The sequence below is a fragment of the Rhinichthys klamathensis genome, unplaced genomic scaffold (assembly GCF_029890125.1).
Source record: "Rhinichthys klamathensis goyatoka isolate OS25496 unplaced genomic scaffold, OSU_Roscu_1.1 h1tg000731l_1, whole genome shotgun sequence".
NCBI classification, from domain to species: Eukaryota; Metazoa; Chordata; class Actinopteri; order Cypriniformes; family Leuciscidae; genus Rhinichthys; species Rhinichthys klamathensis.
In genome coordinates, this window is record NW_026607144.1 from 22,181 (window position 1) to 47,260 (window position 25,080).

At 37.5% G+C, this 25,080-nt stretch overlaps 1 protein-coding gene across 4 annotated transcripts in view; it reads left to right on the forward strand.

Annotated features, from left to right (window-relative positions):
* Positions 1-17,591: 17,591 nt before the first annotated feature.
* LOC130077353 (collagen alpha-3(IX) chain) overlaps positions 17,592-25,080 on the forward strand; it is a 48,715-nt gene continuing 41,226 nt past the window's right edge. Inside the window, exons 1-2 of one of the 4 annotated variants that reach the window (XM_056242574.1) lie at positions 17,592-18,000; positions 23,955-24,037. In XM_056242574.1, coding sequence (XP_056098549.1) covers positions 17,975-18,000; positions 23,955-24,037 — 109 coding nt within the window. In that variant the 5' untranslated portion in view covers positions 17,592-17,974. The remainder of the gene's footprint in view (positions 18,001-23,954; positions 24,038-25,080) is intronic. The other 3 variants (XM_056242572.1, XM_056242575.1, XM_056242573.1) reach the window with 3 other exon arrangements.

Below are 25,080 nucleotides of genomic sequence, written 5' to 3' on the forward strand. Positions count from 1 at the left end.
AAGTTCTCATTTAAGCTTAGATTAGACTTTCCAGACAAATTCAAATAATAGGAAAAAATACGATTTTTTTTTTCTTTTACTTTATTTAGTAGCTGAACAAAATTAGTACCCATGTCACAGACACAGGCACATCCTCAGCTTGGTGTTTCTAAGCAGTTAGAGATGCATTATTCCCAAAAACCCTTCCTGATTCTTATGCTTTGATGTCAGAATATCGTGTCCAACAATGCAATGCTTGACCTGCCATTTCAAGTATGATGAATATAACAATAAACTGCTTTGTTTCTTGATTCATTATTTTGCCAAAGGTAAAGATATTTTCGCACAAATTTGGATTAAACATACAAAATATATTTGTTTCCAACTGGATTCGCTGAATTCGACATGTAATGTAGAGCAGTTGGGTGACAATTCCATCCACCTATTTTTATCCAAATTTTGGGATATCGCATAAAATACGCTTCATTGAATCACAAGATGTGCATAAATTCTAAAACAAAAACGTGTGCATTCAATTGAGGTAGATACATTTTTTATACAATAAGAAGACATGCACATAAACTACAATGGAACGCATTTACAGAATAAATCGCTTGATGCTTAACAAAAAACTTTTACTTTGCCTCAACAGAGAATTTGATTGGATAACTGTACTAATGTATTTGTTCTCTTGAACACATGGGATGGAAACTTTATTTGCATATGTTTTATGCATCATCCCAATTTTGCACATAAGCTAAATTCGCAACTTTGGATGGAAACATAGAATACATCAAATTAATGTACATGGATTTTTTTGGTAGCAGTTTATTTCACAGTCCTGTTTCGTATGTACTTATTAAAGCAACTACAATAAGTGGGTTATAACTAGGTACTAACCCTGAACCTATCCCTAAACCTTACCTTAATCCGTTACCTTATATTACCAGTACTTTCTTGGGTAACTACACCGTAAGTACACAAACTGTAAAATAAATAACTGTTTTCTTTATTTTTATTATTAACATTATTTACATGAGAATTCCGAAACATAGCTCAACCACAATGAAAGTTACTGTTTAAAATACTCTCATCTGTTCTGCTGAAGCAGTGTGCACAGAGCCGTGTGACAGCTTCCTGTCAAATGTGCCGCACAAGTCCTGAAAAGTGAAGCCAGAGCATTTCGATCGTCCCCTCGGTGGCTGGCTGCGGTATAGGTCAAAAACCCGCCCTTTAATCGAAAGGGATTCAAGCCAAACTAAGATCACGACTGCACCGACTCAGGCAGGCTCCGAATTACTTGATTTGCAACCACCACATTATTTTTTTTTTTGCAGTCTATGCCTCTTATTTATCAACAGAGATAATTAAAATGTTACCAAACTGTGTGAGCAATGGTAAGGAAAACTATAGAAGCTTCACTGTCAGATGTGATGGGGAGCGCAAAAATGTTTCTCGTAGCATCGATGAAATATAAATAGGAATGTTGTTTCAGAAAACATTAACAGAGATAGTTGAAAATGAAACGATAAAGGGGCTGGACGTGAGCGTGTGTGACGTAGCATTAGATGGCTATTATGAGTGGTTTAGTCTTTTGTCTCAGTATGGCGGTTAAAGGTTAACAGCTCTGGAGCTGCAGCCACCTTCCTCTGGCAGCCGATGCTGAGAAATGAAAAATATGTTTCCTTTGAAATGCTGCCCTTGCATTAACCGACACAATGTTCCACCGTGTTTGCTTCACTGCTTGATTCAATATCCTGAGAGCCAGTCTGAGACGGGCCGGAGAGCATTGACCTCTGCTGCTGCTTGAGCAGAAACAGAGGGCATTATGGGTAACAATGCTTACTTTGAAACATACAGTGTGCATGTAGTAAAACTTTTGTACATAAGAATAGAATAATATGAAGTTGTTACAGGGAAATGCATCTATTAAATTAATAAACAGAATAAAATATGAAGATGCTTTAATAAAATATACCTGCTAAATTAATACATATAGAATATATTATATAATATGAAGTATAAAGGTTTTTTTGGCAAATGCATCTGCTAGATAAATAAATACAATATAAAATAGAACATAATATGAAGTTTCTTTAGGTTCAAGGACCCTGAATAATCTGCTTGATTGATTCATATATGATGCATATACTGTATAAGATTCATGTTTGTAATTAGATTTAGATAGTGGAGTGGTATGATGATGATGAAATACTATTGGTTTAACTGAGTTCACTACTTCCTTTACATGGAAAAGTCACAGACAGAGGATGTTACCGGACATTAAACTGCTATCAAAAATCTTGTTTGCAAAGGAAGTCTGGGTTATGAATCTCGGTGGGTTTGGACTGTGACGGGATCAGCCGAATGTATTACTGGGCACCTTCTTCAATATTCTCAGAGATCTGCAAAAATGATGGAATGGTAACCTGCACTGCTCCAAGTTTACTTCCAGCAATATTCAATATTCTGGCGCATCTCTTGTGCGGTCATAAATCTACCGCTGACTGAAGACACTTGCTCGACTTGTGTGCTTAATGAATTCTGTAGGCTGTGGGCTTGCTGTGAGTGATATATGATTTCATTCTGGCAATAGTGAAGAGTCTTATGGGCCTGTCAGTTTGTGTCAGTCTGTATGTGTGCTTGCATATATCTATTTGAGCCTGTGTTTGTAATTGTGCATTGCAAATGTTAACGGCACTTTTCGCGAGTGGAGTACAAAATTGGTCCACTCTTAATAAAATGAAGCCACTTATACAAATAGTCAGTGAGAGGAGGTGCTTAACCTTCAAAAATTGTTCTTCAACAACCTCACATGGTCAAAGTAGTTTGACATAGTTTAGTTTGGAATCTTGCATTAATTGCAACAAACGTGTTTTAGGAAGAAAAAAAAATCTATTGGCTAAACTGAGTTCATTGAAATATTATGAGCTGCAACACACACACTCATCCGTTTTATAAGGTTCAACTGCTCGTTAACGCAAATATCTAATCAGCCAATCACAAAGCAGAAACTCAGTACATTTAGGCATGTAGACATGATCAAGACGATCTGCTGAAGTTCAAACTGAGCATCAGAATGAGGAAGAAATGTGATTTAAGTGACTTAGAACTTGACATGGTTGTTAATGCCAGACGGGCTGGCCCGAGTATTTCAGAAACTGCTGATCTACTGGGATTTTCTACGCACAACCATCTCTAGGGTTTACAGAGAATGATCCGAAAAAGAGGAAATATCCAGTAAGCGGCAGTTCTGTTGGCGAAAATGCCTTGTTGATGCAAGAGCTCAGAGGAAAATGGCCGGACTGGTTCAAGCTGATAGAAAGACAACAGTAATTCAAATAACCTCTTGTTACAACCAAGGTATGCAGAAGAGCATCTCCGAACACAACACATTGGGTCTCATTCATGAAACATTCGTAAATATACGAGTAAATATGCGAGTGATTTGCGCGTAAAGAGACCTTCCCGAAAACTCTTCTCCTGATTCACAAATACTTCGTAAATGTCAGATGTGATAGTGAAATGTGTGTGTGTGTTAATGAATTCCAATCAGTCGTAAATGGGATGCGCGTGCACTTTTATTCTCAATTACCATAAATCCCGCCCATTAAATCCGACTGACAACTATATATGGGCATCATATTATGACATGAATGCGAATGAAGAAGAAAAAATTCTCAGATGCAGAAATTTAAGTTTTATTATCAGAAGTCACATTTTATTTTCAAGCGTACATAGTGGCGTATCGGGTCCTAAAAAAAGGAAGCTTGGCAGCATATTACAGATGCAGTTAATGGAGTTTCATCTGTTAATCGAACATTCCCAGAAGTGAGAAGAAAATGGTTCGACATTAAGCTTGAGAGCAAAAAAAAACGAATTAGTTCACTTCGGAAAAATAGTATTCAAACTGGAGAAGGACCACCATCGCAGATGCTATTACTGGCTCTCATAATAAGAAAAACCGTATGTAATTACTATATATAATATTTTTTCAAAATGCTGTGCAAATATGTACCCGATTAAGGTGAATTAAAATGCAGCCTTATTAATGAGCAAAACGTTCGGGTGTTAAGCGCACTATTTACGCGTGGCTGGGAGCAGGTGTAGATTTCTTGTGTACCAACTAACATTTGGAAAATACGAACATTTTAATGAATCCGAAAATTTACGCCAGAACCACTTTACACACGATTTACACAAAAATTCATTCTGCTCGTGTTTCATGAATGAGACCCATAGAACCTTGAATCAGATGGGCTACAGCAGCTGAAGACACACCGGTGTTCTGTACCAATCCTGTCTGTTAAGAACAGGAAACTACAATTCACACAGGTTCACCAAAATTGGACAATAGAAGATTGGAAAAACGTTGCCTGTCTGATGAGTCTCAATTTCTGTTGCGACATTCAGATGGTCGGGTCAGAATTAGGTGTAAACAACACTAAAGCATGGATCCATCCTGCTTTGTATCAACGGTGTGGGATATTTTCTTGGCACACTTTGGGCCCCTTTGTACCAATTGAACATCATTTTAACGCCACAGCCTTCCTGAGTATTGTTGCTGACCATGTCCGTCTCTTTATGACCACAGTGTGCCCATCTTCTTAAAGCTACTTCCAGCAGGATAACACCCCATGTCACAAAACTCAAATCATCTCAAACTAGTTTCTTGAACATGACAATGAGTTCACTAAACTCAAATGCCTCCACAGTCACCAGATCTCAGTCCAATAGAGCAGCTTTGGGATGTGCTTACTGTAGCATCATGGATGTGCAGCCGACAAATCTGCAGCAAGTGCATGATGTTGTCATGTTAATGTGGACCAACATCTCTGAGGAATGTTTTCACCAACTTTTTGAATCTATGCCATGAAAAACGAAGGCAATTTTAAATGCAAAAGGGTGTACCTAATAAACTGGCCAGTGAGTGTAACTGTACATAATATACAAATAACGAGGTTAAATGGCTGAGCTTAACAAAGAATTGATATTGTACTGATATGATCTTCTTCCATTCCATGTTGTTGGAAAGGCCAAATGATGTCACTCCCTGTGTAGAAGGGCTGTGTTTATAAACAATGTCTGCTAAATTGAATTGAATATCAAAAAATCAAATACGTCAAAATTATGTTTAATCAGAACTGAACACTGTGTTCACTTGCACCACGTGTCAGACAGGAAGTGAGCCAGCGGACATCGGTTTAACCCCTAACTTTAGTCGTGTCTGAAATCAATCAATAAGCACTTAGAAAGTTGCTCGGTGAGTCACAAGCTTTCTTGCATTCAGTTAAGACGTTACATGTTTCGCCATTGCAGGAATATGACCACAATCAGTTGATATGAAATCAGTTTAAACCTAAATTCAGCCTAGGCTCCACAAGAAAGACAAATATGCAAATATGACACAATGCAGTCAGTTTTGGACAGGAATGGCAATGAATTAAGCTGTTGAACTGGAACATTTAATACTGTACTTTGTCAACATACAGCACATTCCTTGAACTGAAATGACTTTTGTTTTTCCTATTTTACAGTACAAATCAACTTCACCAGACTCGAACACACACGCACCTCAAAAGTCAAACTACGGTAACCCTCTGTCTAACGTGACTACACTCTCTCGTACCATCATACTAACAGATTTGTTCTGTTATAATGTAGCATATGGTGCAGTATATACTGCAACTACCTAGTACTTACTATTTTTAAAGATACTGGAACAGTATGCAATATTTCATAACAAACATTTAAAACCGTAGTCTGCTACGCTGATTTCACATGACCTCTTTATGCTGCACATTTAATTCATTTATTATTTCGAATTATGATTGAAAGACATTTATAATAGAATTTTGTGTAAAACGTTTGCAAGTCTGTTATTATGATTAACTACTAATTCAAGAAGTAAAATCATTTCTGGTTCTTTATCACACTGGAAATAAAAGGTTAATTTAGGCACAATGCATTGTGGGATACATCATCTAACACATTGTGCTTTGAATGCACATTTTAGCAAAACTAGTTGTTTCAGCTATTTCACACATACAGAAAACTCACATGCTGTACATTATGGTATTCATATTATTTAGTTTAGGTAAAGTTTGGAATAGTAACATACTGTTTTTCTCAAGTAAGCTGGCTGTGATGCAAGTCTTTACTTTGCTCCAGAATTCGACCAATTTCCTACAGTCAGAAAACAGGGTGAGATGACAGGGGTTTGGTTTTTGTGGTTAGATCACAAGACATAAATATGACTGAACTACACATATAAAGCTATTATTGTGCTTATTAAGCTTATTGTGTAATGAGATAGATAATGGTGATATTCAGCTCTAATGAAAGTCCTGCAGTTGGACAATGGTGCTTGTAAAATATTTATACATCATGTGCTTGACCCTGCAGGAACAATGTGATAGTTAAAAGAGATTAGAGAGATCACATGAGAGAGAGTCTGAGTACAAACGGTTACAAATCCACTCAAAGTGACCTGAGAAAACCTGCCATGAAACACACACATGCTGTCTGATCGGGTTTACACACAGAGCTGTTCACATTGCAGTATTCACGGCTGACTCAAATCTATTAATGTGTAAAAACATCCTGAATAGTCACAGATCACGAGTGGGCCATACAGAGATAAAATCATGCTAAAGTACAAAGATGACACTGCCTGCATTACATTGTGTCCTAAACTAGTTTGACACAACAAAATGTTATTCTTAAAGATGATTGAAAATACAAATGCAACTCAATCAAAGCCTATCAAAACAGGCTATTTGATGTTTAATGTGCAAGTTTGAGGAGAAGAGCTTGACCAATGAAATTCCGCTGTGGGCGTGGCTATCCAAGTAACAAAATGTCCACTTGTTGCAGCTGGTTAGTAAAAAAATTAGAAAAATATATATTTTTTCTTTTCATTTTATTGGGTAACACTGTCCTAACCAGTTATGAAGTTTTCAGCTTAAAGTCAGTTGTCTGTCCACACTGAAAGTAAAAAAATAAAAAATAAATGCCGTGTGTTGAATGCAGCGCACGATAGGAATAGTCCAAGTTAACAGTATTTAATAATCCAAACACAGGAGAACACAACCGCACGTAGATGAGAACGGACAGAGACTAAGGGGCTGTTTACACGACACCGTTTTCAACTAAAAACAGAAAACCTTTTGTGTTTTGGCTGTTCATTTACACGACAACGGCGTTTTGGGTGCCTGAAAACGAGAACTTTTGAAAACGGGTTTTCAAAGTGCAAGTTTTTGAAAAATGGCCTCTGTGTAAATGACAAAACGCGAATCTCTGAAGACGATGACGTCATGCACATGCGTATTACGTGTTCACTCTACTGTGTTTCATCTCCATCTAATGGCCTGGCAGCAGAATACAGTGTTTTTAGTCATTTTCGCGAATCCGCGTGAATGGGGATCGTTTTGACAATGGTGTCGTGTGTACGCGGAAAACTTCTCCATTTCAAGCATATCGTTGTCGTGTAAACGTACCCTAAAGGAGAACTCAGGGTTTAAATACATGGTACAAACAAAGGGAACTAGTGAGATGATTAATGAGATCACAGGTGAACAGGATAATTAACTAAACGAGGAGATGAAGTCATGAACATGAGCACAGACCAACTGACTGAAACAAAAACATATTGACAGAGCATACATCTTACAGTAACGCTTATTTTAACACTTATTCAGCACCTATTTTAAAGGTGCCCTAGAATGTGAAATTGAATTTATGTTGGCATAGTTAAATAACAAGAGTTCAGTACATGGACATGACATACAGTGAGTCTCAAACACCATTGTTTTCTCCTTCTTATTTAAATCTCGTTTTTAAAAAACACCCCTGAAAAACAGGCGAATCTCCACATAATACCGACTATGACGCAATAGTCGGGATCATTAATATGTACGCCTCCGAAGATTTGCATATGCCAGCCCTCAATGCCAGGCGGAACTGCGCAGCCGAAGCATAGCAGTTGCTCAGTGTTTGGATGTACACATGAACACAAAAGTATTTTTTAGTTCCTTCATCCGAGCCTCTGAAGAAACAATGGGTTAATTTTATTTTCTCTGGAAATTTCCAAACATTTCACCGACGACTGTTTCCTCAACTTGGGCCAATACAGAGCTGGCCTCGGATCGAGCTACCAAGCAACACTTTCTGATGTGTAATTGTTCGAGTTCAGACAGGTAATCTTTCTCTCAAAATCGTTCAATACTATTTATGCATCAGTAAGTCAAACCAGTGACTAAAATATCAACTTCACATCGTTTCTTTTAGTTGGAGGAAAACAAGCTTTTTTTATAGTGAATAAATTATATATAGAAAGCGATCAAAGAACAATCTTTCCACACAGCGTGAGTTTATCTGGACAACTCGTTATGAAATCAATGACGCACGTTACTGCACAACGAAGCTCTTACTGTATGTACATCATCGTGTTTGCATTGGTGAAAGCTGAGAGAGTGCAGAAACTGCTTTGCAATGATTAGATCTTCATTCTCGCGATCAACACACTGTCATCTGCTCAATGCTCATCACGTTAACATTTTATGTGATGGGAATAGATTTAAATACTTTAAAAACATCTCACGATTCGTTAATCTCGATAGCTGTAAAAACGTATAATATCTGTAGTAAAAGTATTCGAGAGAGTTTCACATGTACGGAGCAATTTCATATGCAAGCATGTCAGCCAATCACAGCAGTGGCCGGTTCTCACAGCAGACACGCCCCTTCAAACAGAGTGTTCAAATCAGAGGCTAAAATCAGGCTAGGAAAATGCCTTTTATTTCTAAATTATGACTATTTTTGATCTAAAAAACATACTAACATTATAAGGGCAACCCAGGAAACATTATAAAATAATTTAAAAAAACATTCTAGGGCACCTTTAAGGTGACGTAGTTACACGTTACTACATGTACTTAGTCTAGTAATAACAGTAAATCATGCATAATTGACCTATGGCTAAGCCTCGCCCCCAAACGCAATGAGCCAATCACAGAGCGCATAGCTAACCCAATACACTCGGATATTCTCTGCTTCTACGTCCATTGAAATGCATTGCAGTTAGTCAGTTTTCATTCGTTTTTTTGATGTTTTTTCTTGTCATTTTAAGTTTAAAATGGTCAAATGGTGTGCATGGGGTACTTGCAACTCCGACACTAGGTATCCCGAGAGGCAGGGCGACTGTGTGTATTTTTTACCCTTTCCCAAGCCACATCTCAACCGAGATAAGTGTCTGCTCTGGATAAAGTTATGCGGTAGACCACAACACCAACTAAACGTGGATAAATTAAACAAGAATTAAACAAGGCTGTCTACATCTGTTCTAAGTCAACAATGTATTTGAACGTTATCTTTAACATCTCTAACGTAACGTTAGGCAAACTTTAGCCTAACATTAGAAAACGTTGACGTTAGCTTCTAGCTGCGTTGTACCACTTAGCTTCATTAACGTATCTTTAAATAACCGAGATAACAAATGTTAGCAATGTTGTGCTGAATGATTCATGTAAATACTGCAGTGCATGAACAATGCTGATCCTCTATCTTGTTGTCTGAGATGGTGATGGCAACGAGATGCGGTTTATCATGTTTACACTGTGACCTGTAAATGTTTGCCTGGAGCTGAAGCTTTTCATCGACCTTCTCAACAATACAATTATTAATATAACCCTCCGATGAATAGCTAAGGCCCTTTTGGTGACTTCGAGATGATATATAATCTTTCTGTCTCCAAAAATCATCAATTGCCTCCTGTGAAATGTCTCCTACTGTGACAGCGCCTGTCACCGAATGTTGACTGTTTGTCCGAGTGAGTGGAGGGGGCGTGGCTTAGCCATAGGTCGATTACAAGTAACTAACCCTAAACCAAACCCTAACTGTAACTATAGTAATTACATGTAGCTAATTAATATTACGTTGTACTTACTCAAATAAGTATTATGTAACTACATAACCTTAAAATAAAGTGTAACCAAAAATGCTGAATGGCACACCATAATGAGAGACAACGTGAACATGGGCGGAACTACCAAGCAGAAATTAAACAGAAGCACTGTTGCTCTTTAATTGTCTTCATCTGTTTGCATAAAAAGTCTGCACAATGCTAACTATTTTATGAAAACTTCACAATTCAGGAATTTTAATCCCTCGAGGATTATACAGTAGAACTTTCTGTTGATTGTTCTAGATCAGGGATGGGCAGCGTTGGTCCTGGAGGGCCACTGTCCTACAGACTTTAGCTCCAACCCTGAAAAAATCACCTGCCTTTAACTTTCTAGTAATCAAGACCTTGATTAGCTTGTTCAGGTGTGTGTGATTAGGGTTGAAGCTAAACTCTGCAGGACAGCGGCCCTCCAGGACTCCAAGCATTCCCACAAGATCATGCAACACGTATTGCCTGGAGCAGTGTGGACAGACATGACCAATTGGAAGTCTGCTGGAAAATCTGCTGTTTTAACACATCAGTACAGCGCGCTGGCGTCTGGGGTTGTCCTCCGGCAAGCCTGGGCCACATCCGTTAAACGCGTCAAAAAGCGCCTGTGCCCAGGCGGGACTCGCAGGTTTGCATTTGAATGTCACCATCTATATGGTCCAACATTCACAGCGCTTATTTACAGTCCAGATTATTCCAGATTTCACACTGGCCTGTAAATGCTAGACTGAGTCAAATGCCATGATCTTTTATTAAGCCTCCTCTACACAAGATGTAATTTGAAAAATAGATCCGCAGCCTGATTCGCCGAGACGGAGCTGTGAATGTCAGATTTATTGACCTTCACGAAAAGACGTCATCCCTCAACCACCTGAGCAATTCCTGTTTTCATCTGTTGATTTTTTTTTTTTTTTCGTCTCCATGTAAAAGTGTCCCGTTCGTGGTGAACGTGTGAATTTGACACATTATGCAGAATAACAGTAATCCCAGAGTAAAATTCCAGTGGATTTGTTCCGTTCTCAGTGAGCTTCTGTAGCCAGGAGTTTCTTGAGTCTTCAGCAGGCTGTTTGTGTCAGTTCAGCCCTGCTAGAAACACCTCATTACACAAAATCTCTCAGCGCTATAGAAGAGAGGTTGACATTCAGTTTTGTACCAAACCAGAAGATTAGTTTTTCCTCAGCATAACATAAAATGCGTCATATACCATAAAAATCCATGTCATGACTCATATGTGGTTCATTCAGCTTTTGATTGAACTCTTTCTGACCCTTTCAAACGACATATTAGCCCCAGCTAACTACTATACTAACAAAAAACAGAAACCAAACGAGTGTACGTGCACCTAAATCAAATCATTCCTAGCCGAGGTGTCCGGCACACAGTGTACCGCTCAAGTCAAACACCAATGTCACCCGTCACACGCTTCAAACGTGTTGTTGTGGTGTACAAATACATGTCTGTGTATTTCTGATGGAGCCAGATGGCTGGCGCGTTGCATTGGCAGAATATGCATCCAATATGTTCCTGACAGGGATTTATGCCGGATAACGGAATATTTTCCTGCCAGTCCATCTAAGAGAAGCTTAAAGACCAGACCAGACTAGACAAGTCATTAAGAAACGGCAGTCAAAAGCAGTCGGTCGACGTGAGCCAAACACAGAGGAACAATAAAAGAGAAAGAGCGTAAACATCCATCGTCTTACCTGCCTGTGCAACGACGCGACCCCGTAGGCGTGATCTGCGCACCCGCTTTGATCCTATGTCATTAGTTCAGAGGGAGCTACGGCAGGTCTCAGTGTTGACACGGACATGAGCGGCTCACGGCTGCTTCTGCTGCTGGTACTGATGCTGTTGTTGCCATGGCGATCATTCAGCTCCTGCGTGCTGCGGTACCGCGCTTGCGTTCTCCCACCTCCAGAGATGATGTCCAATCTGCCTAAGTGCTGCTGCGCCACTCTCTCTCTCTCTCTCTCTCTCTCTCTCTCTCTCTCTCTCTCTGAAGCTGGATGCATGATCATGCTCAGGGATAGATCTGTGCTCTGTGTTGTCAGATGCACTATGCATGCAGGCTTACGCCAGTGTCAATAGATGTGAGATAATTCAACTTTACACACATTCAACACACCATATGTGTCCATGTACTTGTTGAGGATTAAAACCTAAATTGATTGTGGTTGGATTGAACTATTTCCCTTTGCACATTATCTTTTAAGTAATAAACCAATCAATAAATCATTAAATAAATCTAAAATAATTACCAAAATGATTTGCTATATGTGTGTGTGTGTGTGTGTGTGTGTGTGTTCACCTCTACCTATTAAATCTGCATTGGCTGGCATCTTCCAGCAGCTTTTTTTTATGAATGGCTTTTTGCTTAAATGGCAGTTTCAGACTCTCTAAATTTTAGAATTTGTTTAATAAATTACATTGCTAGTTATTGTCAGAGGGTTTATTATTAGTATTATTGTTATTATTATTTTCCTTGCCATCATATATGGATCGGTTTATCTTAAAGATACAATTATATTTGATATACTGTATATTATTATTATTATTATTATTATTATTATTTAAGAATGGGTAAAGTCACACATGAGGATTTTGATGTACTGGCCAAAAAATGGTCAGACCATCTTTTTTAAACGGTATTACTGTAAGAAGATTTATTAATTATATGCCCATGAGTGTTAGGTGTTAAGCCTCTGCTATTCGTAATAACATATTTATGTTACCCAGCGTTCAGAGCATTCACACTGATGGTTGTTTAAACACACAGTGTGTGCTGTGCAGTAAAGCATGCAGGTCTGTTTCGGCCAGTGAATGTAGAGGTCACCTCACTGTGTGTACCAATCAAATATTGATGCTATATCGGTGCAGTCAGTATATACATCCTTCTGAGAGTGTTTTTAAAAGCTCACGTGGGTAGTTGCACAATAACGCTGCATTTCTGAGTACTAGCAGACTCTGCAGGTGTGCAGACAGTGTTATGGGTTTATCTAAACTGCACCATCTGGTCTTGGACAGGTAACTTCCTGATTTTATCCGCATACAGGAAACCCGAAATACTAGGTGATGCCATTGCATAAGCAAATACCATGAGTTCTGCAAACCTTAGAAACCTGCAATTACATGCAAACACTATTTCTGCAGGATTTAGTATGTTTGCTATATTAAATAAAATCACTGTTCAGTGTTTTAAGTGTTATAAAGTTCAGTGATCAGTGTTATAAATGAATTGTAAGCAATTCTCACTGCAATTTTAACATCTTTTTTGTAAATTTTTCATGAAAATAACTGCTTCAAACAGGTTTCCTCACCTGTCTGTCATTGGATAAACTGTTTTTTTGTTGTTGTTGTTTTGAAAGTTAATATTTTCAAAGAACCCATGAATGGTTTACCTATAGTTTTATATATATATATAAAAACCTTTCTATATAGGGACAAGTATTTTAACATAAATTGCACACTTTGTTTTTAAGACATTTTTACTCAAAATTGGATTTAAAAATAAATTATTTTTTAAACACCACTTGCTGAAGGTCATGTGACAGCAATCTCAGAGGGAATGCAACAACAAAAATACAACTTTTTAAAATGTATAACTGAATAGCCTACTAGCATACAATCATTGCTATTTCTGTTATTTACATTGAAAATAATTGTATTGACCATGTTTTATGAACAGGCCTCTCATGATGAACTTGTTACTGGTCTATTGTGGTGGTTATTGGTAAAAATGCAGATTTTGGTAGTTAAAGTAGGTGTATAAACATTATATCACTTAAAGAAATATATGGTTATAAGTTGTAAAATATACTGGCATCCTGTAAAACTGAAAACACCTGATCCTTTCACACAGAAATCCCAGTAAATTACCGTAAAATGACCAGAATGACTTTACCGGTAAATACACAAATATGCTGTTTAGACATTTTGACATCCTTTTGTTTTAGTTTTTTTTTACTGTTAAGAGACCATTCACACGTCAGCACCAAAAAATCTGTAAATTCTGTGATGTCAGTCATCGTAAATTATTTTTAAACGTCGTCTTTATTCACCCTGCATGAGGAGAATCGCTTTTATGTTTCACTATCTGTTCAATTTGATAATTTTTTGGTGATGATCAAACAGAATGTGTTTTTGCTTTTCAAAAATACAAGATGCGCATAATAGTATCCATCCAAGTGCAGAGCCGCAGCGCTGATCAATGAAAAAGAAGGCAGGTGGTGCATCCAAAACAGCGTACTGTCTGAGTAGGTACTACATTTGAATTTGAACTTACTTTGCGACCGTTAAAAAAGTGCGTTTATGTAGTATGAATATGAGTAGTATGAATTAATTTCGGAAGTACATCCGCCATGTTGTTACTGTCATGTGACCTACCAGCGTCAGTTGTGTCGCTTCACTGGCATTTATAAATCCTCTCCCTTGCTCATGCTATAGTAAAGTGTCCATCGAATGCACACTTCAGAATCTCAACGGAAGTAGTAGGTCTTCGGTAGAGTTGGGTACCGAAACTCGGTGCCAATAGGGAACCGGTTCCGACGTAAACGGTAGTAACCAGACCGAATAAGAACGACAATTTCGGTGCCTGATTTCGGTGCCTGACTTAATTAGGCGCACACACACACACACACACACGCACAGTCTCTTCTGTCTCGCATGCGCGCTCTTGCTCGCAAGGTTTGGCTGCATTTCACGTGTAAAATTACGCGTCAGAACGCCATCTGGGTGTGCCGATAGTCTGAATCCATTTAGAATCAAGCCAATACATTGGCTGATGGCGCAGGCGCCGCCACAACGCACTTACGTCGTCATATTATGTTGGCGCGCGCCATCTGCTCCTCAGATTTCTCTGCCGAAAAAGGAAGCTGGTCGGCAACGCGAGGAGCTTGGCAGCGTCCCGTTCCCTATTGAGAGATATGTTACACCAGTAACCAGAGATGTTCTCTTTCATAGGTTCACTCAACGCTGCGTAGCTAAGAAGCAGTGGATTTGTAGGCTGCTGTATCACGTGCCGTTTGAACTGACGCGCGCAGCGATCTGTCACATTTCAAAGAGCCAAAACGTTATTTATTGTGTGAATCTCATAAAAATATTGACAGAATCTGCTGTGGATTTGTTCCATATCAAAAGTAACCTTGTCTGTCGGTGTCAGTGTCCTCTTTGTCCGCCGATTTTTCTCTGCGTGAGAAAATGGATGTGTGGCGTGAGAGCGTGTGAAAAGGGTCAATTGCGTGAGTCTCACGGTCAATGCGTGAGAGTTGGCAGGCAGCTCTGCCTGCTAGTAATCTCTATTAATCTCCAGTATTATTACATTGTTTGATACAATATTGTTTTATTTGATATTATGTAAATGTGAATTTTTATTTTATATTGGTTTTATTATCATTTGTATTTATATTGTTTAAAGATTTAAGTTAATGTTGTGTCCAGTTTGGCCCTGTAAATAAAAGGGTATTATTTTTTGATAAAGTGTGTTTAGTTTTGTTTTCTTAAGTACCGTTTCAAGAACCGTTTAGGCACCGGAACCGTTTAAAAAATACCGAGTAGGTACTGGTATCGGATAAAACCCAACCGATACCCAACCCTAGTCTTCGGGGTACTTTTCGCCTACTGTTTTTTAAATTCGGACATACTACTCTATTGGTGTGCTGTTTTCCACATACTATACAGTAGGAAAGTATTCGATTTGGACGCAGCATGGGTTTTGAAAAAGCTGCGAGATGAGGTGCAATGGTCAAAGATGTCCATCTAGCACATATTTACATAGAAAAACTATTAAAAAGCAGTGGCGCTTACTGTAAAAAGTGCAAAGTCATCTCCAAATGAACTGTATGATTGGCCCAAAGCAGATTTCTTACATCAGCGCGTTCTGACCCCATACGTACTCATACACACACTGGTAATTTACTGGTAATGTTACAATTTATCATACTGGTAATTTACCAGAACTGATTTACCGGTATTTTTGAAAAGGTCCTGTTCATACATGATCTCTTAACGGTAATTTACCAGTAAAGACTGTATGTTTCTGTGAAAGGGGTTATCGTGACAGTATTTTTCCGGGGAATTTCAGGCAACCACAGCTGCAAGTTTTTACCGTAAATTAACGGTAAAAAAAAACGGTAATTTTTTTTTCAAGTGTAAAGATATGGCATAATGTGTACATTTTTAGCTGCTAATATACAGTAAGCATGTTAGTATTCTATTTCAAACCTAGCCTCAGGCGGTGTCATTCTGTACTAATTGACCACACATGCTCTCTATCACACAATGATGCTGTATAAGCAGCCTTGATTTTTTTTATGGCTCACTATCAGTACAAGAGAAGCCAGAGAATGTCTGACAAAGTAATTTTGCAGTCTTCACGCATTCTTCAAGTTTTTTTTTTTTTTTTTTTTGCTTGGTGTCTAAAATCTTTAATTAATGACCAGCCATCCAGATGTTCCATGACAGCCTGAACATGGGTTTTATGAGTACATGATGCATGCTTCAGCATTTCTTCGTTTTAAGCTTGTGTTATAACTTTTTCAAGTGTTTTTCACTTTCTTTTTATACAGACGAAACTGCTTTAATCTTGTGAAGGTGAAGGTGTTGAATTATATATCCTGTAAGATGAAATGCAGATTCTGTCTGAGCCCTACAGCAATACCCTAAGTCCTCTTGTAAGGTATAAATTACGTAACATTTGATGTAACAGAAGTCATTGTGGCTGACATGCCTGTGAGCAAGTCAATTTCATAGACCCGTTTTGATGTCATTAGTATTTCCTTTCCCAGAATCCTCCTCTGATGAGGGCAAAGCTGCAAGGCAAGACCTTTATAGTGAGGGCGCTTATGCAAGCAGACTCAGATCGACCTCACAGTCATTTTACAGCGACTTTACAATCTCCTTTTTCTTTTGAGAGCATTCCCAAAGGGGTCTCCTGTTCATTTATATAATCAAATAAGGACTAATCTAATATGAACATGCAAATGTTTTATCGGTTTATTATGCAATATGTCCCATCTGTTAGATGTACCTCAACATCCCTCACAGTTAGTCATCAGTATGTCTAACCGGCATTTTCTGAGGATGATTGGCAGAGATTTGTTTGCTTCTGCTTTTCTTATTCCATCAGCTTTTGTCTATTTTTTTTTTGTGCCTTCAATGTTTAAACGCATATTTTTGGCATAAATTGAGATTCATTATTGAATATGCCCCAACTGACAGCTTTATCTCAACATCCTTCACTATTAGTCATCAGTCGGTCTGACTAGAAACCTGCACCCACTGAATTCTGCAGAAAACTCCACGTTTATTTTACATTTTTACCATTTTATTTACCTTTGAACCATTTTATCATTTTAAATCCCTTTTGCAGATTTTCTCCAACAATCAACGCAGAAAATGTGACAAAACAAAGTTTGCAGTAATTTCAGTGCCAGTCTACTTGGAGAAACCTTGGATTCAGCATTGTTAAAGGACACTACCTTCTCCTCATATTTTCCAGGAACGTCTTTACCCGCATATGCAACTTTTGTGAAATCAGCACGGATTTATTCATGCAGTTGGAAGTAAGATTCGTGAATAATGGTTGTCAACCAGGTGGTATGCTGCAAGTATTTTTCTAACCAGCTTCAAGAACACACAATCTAACATAATGTTTATGACAGGCTCTCCCCACAGTAGGGCTTCCCATTAGAAGAATTACCGCTGCTCAACATGTGTTATTAGCTCCTGTGCAGAAATGAAAAAAGGTGCTTGTAACGCCCGAGGCGCAACATCTCCCTTAAACATCAGTCATAAAAAAAACCATGCCACCACCCCTCGAAGCTCACCCAGCCAATGGGACGCCAGGAACCAAGCCAGGTCGCCCTCGCAAAAAACCCTTAATGTGTCCCAAAAGTTTGGCATCTCTTGCACAGGTCGTCTTCAGTCAGATAGGCCCGTGGGCACAGCTGAATACGGACTGGAGGGGGACGACGCATCTCTGGGCCAAAGGACAAAACTTCTTCTACATCCATTCAGACTCTCACATCCGCGTTGAGGGACAGAAATATGGCTCCTCAACTCAGCATGAGCAGGTAAGATCTCAAACACTTGGTGACCCTCATGGAAAACATGAAAAAGATCTTAACTTATTTTTGTGGGAAGATTTCCCTCTGATGAGTTGCTTTGACTCTTTGTTGAGTGACTAGAGTGTTTTGAATACTCACAGACTGTAAAACTAATTCCTATTCCCTCAGCAATTTGTGTCTAATTTCCCTTCGATAAGCTAACTGTACCTTAACACACTTTAACACACTTATTTAGTACCTAAATTTAGGCTTAAGGGCATCTGTGTTGATCAATAGGTGTTTTTATGTTAGAGTTTTTAAGGCAGGCTCTTCTCTGTTAGTACATGATAAAATACCTGTGTGTCTGTATGATTTTCTTTTCTTCTAAGCGCCTTTGTAATTATAGTTTAGATGAAAGTTGAGGAGGAACTTCCCTCAACATCTGGATGAAAGACAGCAGTTGGTTTGTTCAGGAAAGCAGCAGTTGTCTTGAAAGAGAATGACACGTCCCAACACAAATCTGATGATGTTCTCCATATTACAGTGTGTGCGTTTGCAAGATGAGAATGTCGGACACATTATAGGCCACATGTTAGCTATTCAATTGAAATGACTTTATAAGAGTATATTGACTGTAATATCATGGTCAGAGGTTATGGAAAACCTGTTAGTATCAGGGAATTTAAAAATTGTAAATGCTTTAGATTTTTATTTATTTAATAATTCATGTAAATTCTTTGGTCAAAAGGTTTTAAGAACCCTGCACAGTACTTTAGTTTATGGTATACCACTAAAATGATATTCCAAAGAAGTACCATGGTACTACCATGTTTTGTTTTTTTAAGGATTTTGGACAAATGCTATAGTATTATCATCAGATTTTTTTTACTGCAACAATTTTGTAAGGGCATTTACTTTACATGTTACTTCATGGTACTAATAAGGAACATTTCCAATGTTTTGTGGCTGATGTTCAGTGAGTCAGTTGTTATATAAAGCGGACAGAGTTCCCCCTCAGTTTTGGTATTTTTACTCTGTTGCTGGTCACAAATCTCCTGTACTATGATTAATCAGTAGTTTGTGATTTCCGGAACGTTCCCTCATACGTTCGTGTTCAGAAAGCGAATGAAGCCCTGCATGGATTACGGGTGTTCAGCAGGATGAAATCCAAGATTTAAATAACCCCACCTTCTAATCTGAGCTTCACCCACTACTGTATGAGAGAGAATCCTACAAAACCTCATGCTCTCAGATGACAATGCCATTATATATAGTATGTAGTATGCGATGGATAATCGTAGGACTAAATACTAAATAATTAACATATTTCTTGTGTTTTTGCTTACTTACCCTGGCACCCTTTTTGAAAAGGAGTGTTTGGAAACCTGTGATCATTAACTCGCGTTTTGATTTCTGAAAATGTTTTCTGACCAAGTTTCCTTCACTGAGAGCTTTGTGTAGTTAGGTCATTCTCACAGTTAGTCTACATGGTCACATATTACCCCAAAATCAATAGAGAATAAAAGAAGGAATTATATTTTCCATGTTGTTTACAACCTTTCTTTCTTTCTCGTACTGTAAAGCAATGATTTTTAGGTTAAATTTAGCGTTACCAAATGCCATGATATTTAATTATACTTTGCTTTAATTGCAACAATGAGACTTGGCGTAAATGTGGTGACACTTTACAATAACATTAGTCAACTACTTCAGTTAACAAGATTTAAGAGTGACCAACACTTCTACAGCATTTATTCATCTTAGTTAACGTTAATTTCAACATTTACTAATACATTATCAAAAGTTGCATTTGTTAACATTACTTAATGCACTGTTTGAGCTAACATGAACAAATAATGAATGACTATTTTTATTAACTAACATTAACAAGGATGAATAAATACTATAATAAATGTATTGCTCATTGTTAGTTCATGTTTCATGTATAATAACTAATGAGACCTTATTGTAAAGTGTTACCATAATCTTAATGATCCTAAAAAGTTTTTCTTTCTTTTCTTTTCTTTTCAAAATGTTTTTAATTTCAATCATTTTGATTTCAGTTACAATCATATCTGAGAGCTGTAACTAAAAACTTTTTTTTTTAAAACCATCACATACACAGATGCATATACTCGAGCATATTCATATCATATCAATATACAGATTAGCTTCATCACTCTGTCTCCTCTCTGGTGTGTGGTGGGCGTTCTAGCGCAATATGGCTGCCAGGTGGATGCTGCACACTGGTGGTGGTTGAGGAGATTCCCCCCTTCCATGTAAATGTTCCATGTCCATGTTTGAGTACCCATAAAAGCGCTATATAAATGTAACGGATTATTATTATTATTATATGCACATTCTCTAACTTTTATTACTGCTTATCTGAAGTTGCATAATTGTCTGTATTATGCTCTGATCCTTCTGTTGAACTGTTCTGTCATCTTCACACACGCTTCTGCATCAACTTGAGCTGCAATTGAAAAATACAAGCTGTCATTTCTGTATAATAGAACAATTGCTTGCAAAGCAAAAACATTTGTCAAGGGAATGACATTAAGCTGAGAGAGAGAGAGAGGATATTTTTGACAGTCCTAACACGGTTGACCGAGATGCATATGAAATTGTGTATACATCCTGAAAAAATGTATTATGGTTTCTACAAAAACTTTAAGGAGCTCAACTGTTTTCAACATTGATAATAATAATAAATGGTTCTTGAGCAGCAAATCATCATATTAGAATGATTTCTGAAGGATCATGTGACACTGAAGACTGGAGTAATGATGCTGAAAATTCAGCTTTGATCACAGGAATAAATTGTGTATTAAAATATATTTAAATATATAACTTTATTGACTCAGTTGTTTTTCAAATCTTGACATCTGCCTTAGTGTTTTCATTGGATTTAATCAGAGAAGATCTGATGTCTGAACGGTTTATTGAAGTAGATATTTATAATCAGGGTGTCCGCGCGCGGGTCCTTAAAAAGTCTTAAAATGTCTTAAATAAAGTTGTCCTAATAAAAGGCCTTAAAAAGTATTAAAATGTCTTAAATTCAGATTCTATGGGTCTTAAATATTTCTGGTCACATTACCGCTAAAATTTCTCCAGTCTGACGGACCCAATGTCCGTCTAATAACCAGTGAAGCATCGAATCGTGAGAATGATTCTGATTTTATTACATAAACAGTGAATGATAATGATAACGCAGGACTCGACATTAACGCTTGTCCGCCTGATGAGAACATCAACAAAAACAAAAATAACGAGGGAATGACTAAACCGAGAGAATGATTCTGATGTTATTACTTTTATTGTAAGTTGCGATCGATTGTGGATAATAAATGTATTACTGACGCTAAGGTTGCGCTGTTGACGCTCGCGCAGCCTCTCGAGGAGAAATCTACACAAATGAGCGCAACACACACACTCATTTAACAACATACTGCCAATAATAAATCTAAATGTGGAGTTTTATATGTTTAACATATGTTAAGCAAACTGAATTATTTTTTCTGAACACCATCACGATTGAAAATGTGACATTGATTTCCTACAACAGTTCAATAAACAGTTAAAATTAAGTCACTTACATTTTAGATGCAATATTGGCTGTTTTTGTTCTGTTTCAGCAGCGAAAATAGTTCCAAACAAAAATCACAGCAGAACCACGGCGCATCTCACAGGAACACTCGACCTGTTTTCATTACTGAATGATTCAGCATTTTGATCGAATCGGTTGAGTCAAAGATTCAATGACCCATACATAAACATCTGTCTCATTCTTGAATGAATCAACCGTTTAAATGAATCGTTTGTATGAATGAATCAATGACTCAATGACTCACTCATTAAGACGGTTGCCTGCCGCCACCTACTGGCGGTTTAGTGTTTTGTTTAAAAGTAGTATCATTCTTTCCAACGTTTCTTATTTGTATATTTAAATCAATTTCATAACATTATTTTATGCAATTGTAATTTTTCAGTGTAAATGATTTAATTTGATCAGTCCTACCTAGGGTAACAGCCCTATAGTGTCTTATTATTCTAAATAATTTAATTTATTGATCAAATTTAGGAATTTAAAATTTGCCCTTTAAAGGTGCAGATATTACAATATGCCGATTTAAATATCAACGCTGATTGAACACTGAGAATATTGCTTCAGAATAAATTAACACACAAAAAAAAAAATCCGAACAAAGCAACTTTTTTACTCGGACAAGTGAATTGTCAAAAGGACAAGCACATAAAAAGGCTTAATGTCGAGCCCTGTAATGTATTTCTGCAGCACTGTTGAGACTCACGCTGCCTGTCTGTGTGAGAGATTTTAAAGTGAGAAATCAAAACTAATGTGCATAACAGCACATAAAAAAACTCAAAGAAGAAACATACTGAGGTAAAAATAAAAAATGTTGAGTTTTTTTATTTATAACATATGATATAGTTTTTTTATTTTTTATTTTATTTTTTTATCATAAGGTATAGTTAAGTAACATGACAGGAGCTATTTTGCTGAATATTCTCACGATTGCAAATGTTACATTGATTTTAGTTCAATAAACAAGTAGTTAATATTAAATTACTTCAATTGCTTAGGTTAAACATTAAATATTACATATACGTATGTAAAATAATGTGTATTTCCATCACAGGTTTGGTCTTAAATTTCATTCAAAGTGGCATTAAAAAGGTCTTAAAAAGTCTTAAATTTAACTTGTTTATATCTGTAGACACCCTGTATAATGAATCCGTGTCAGCAAACTTGAACACGTGATGACTGACGGGCAGAGAGCTTGCCAAGTTTCGTGATCGACCAACACGTGCGTAGGCAGATTGTAAGTGCTGTAGTGCTGTCACAAAGACGGCTGTGAATGATCAGGGCTTCTGTTTCAGGACAATTTATGCATAATATTTGCCAAAAAATCACTTACAGGAGCTTTAAAATGTTCACCATTAATCCAGTAGAACGAAAGAACACTGAAAGACTTGCTGCATGTATTCTGGCTTCTGACCCTGACAAGAGCCTAAAGCTCACTGTGTGATGGATGGATGGATCATAGATGGATGGATGACAGGGTTAGGTGTGTACAATGCTGTGGATAGATTGTGCACATTGTGTGGGACTCATGACTCATTCATCATTACTGTGGTAGAATATATTCCTGTCACCTTCCTGTGCCTCTTGCCAATTTAAAACAACACACACACACACACACACACACAGGGACAGGTGGCTCCCTATCTCAGCATGGGTCTCTTCATGTAGCTCAACAATAGCTCAGTACTATTGTTTTACTGTTTTTAAAAGAAATTTCTTGTGCTCACCAAGGCTGCATTTTTTGTGTGTTTAGAAATACAGTAAAAACAGTAATCTTGTGAAATATTGCAATTTAAAATAACTGTTTTCTATTTGAATACATTTTAAAATATAATTTATTCCTGTGATGCAAAGCTGAATTTCCAGTATCATTACTCCAGTCTTCAGTGTCACATGATCCTTCAGAAATCATTATAATATGATGATTTGCTGCTCAAGAAACAGTTGTGCTGCTTCAAATTTTTGTGGAAACCGTGTTACTTTTTTTCAGGATTCTTTCATAACTGGAAAGTTCAAATGAACAGCATTTATTTGAAGTAGAAATCTTTTGCTACATTATAAATGTCTTTAATGCCATTAATTTAATGCATCATTGCTGAATAAATGTGCTAAATTTCTTTTAAAAATAAAAGAGTGAAAATTTTTTACTGACTCAGTAAAATTTACTGAATCAGAGACAGCAAATATCCATATTCCTGCTTTAAACCCACTTTCAAAACCTTTCAAAAAGGGGGACACGTCTTGCAAATATTCACAATAATAGTTTTACAAGTTATATTTTTACATTACTACTTCCTCAGTCTTGAATATTTGTTTGCATGTATTAGTTTTATAATAATGATGTTCTGTGAATCCGAATGGTGTCTGTCTCTGGCAGGAGTCGGGTCTGGCGACGGACATTGACAGGATGTTTAACACGTATGATTGTCTTCACATTGCTCTGGGCTCCAGCTCTCGCTCGTGAGTATCTTCTTTTGATGTTTAATGTGTCTTAGAAATTTTAACTAGTGATAAAATACTCTTGCTCTGGTACTCATCCCATAATGTCCTTGTCTTTCCTGTTTTTTAGTCATTGTTGATTGTTAGGTATAAATGAATATAAGATTTGAGGAATCAAGAAAACTGATTGATGATTAATTAATGTCCTATTTGACATTTTAGCCCTCATGTTGTTCCGGTAATTTTGACATGAAAATATTTTTTTTTTCCACCCTGAAGGTTCAGGTTTTTTTATTTTTTTTATCAAATACTCACCCTCATGTCGCGATCAATTTATTTGATGAACAGATTGAATTTAGGCTTTTATTCACATATAAACATTGATCAGCGAACATAAACAGAAGCTCAACTGAACCTGCTTGTCGCGTGATAATGAACCTCATTGGTTCTTACAGAAGCTCAAACGTGCTGCGTAACACGAGAATGAACCTCATTGGTTCTTACAGAAGGTCAAACGTGCTGCGTAATACGAGAATGAACCTCATTGGTTCTTGCTGAAGCTCAAATGTGCTGCGTAACACGAGAATGAACCTCATTGGTTCTTACAGAAGCTCAAACGTGCTGCGTAACACAAGAATGAACCTCATTGGTTCTTGAAGCTCAAACGTGCTGCGTAGCACGAGAATGAACCTCATTGGTTCTTGCTGAAGCTCAAACGTGCTGCGTAACACGAGAATGAACCTCATTGGTTCTTGCTGAAGCTCAAACGTGCTGCGTAACACGAGAATGAACCTCATTGGTTCTTGCTGAAGCTCAAACGTGCTGCGTAACACGAGAATGAACCTCATTGGTTCTTACAGAAGCTCAAACGTGCTGCGTAACACGAGAATGAACCTCATTGGTTCTTGAAGCTCAAACGTGCTGCGTAACACGAGAATGAACCTCATTGGTTCTTGCTGAAGCTCAAACGTGCTGCGTAACATGAGAATGAACCTCATTGGTTCTTGCTGAAGCTCAAACGTGCTGCGTAACACGAGAATGAACCTCATTGGTTCTTGCTGAAG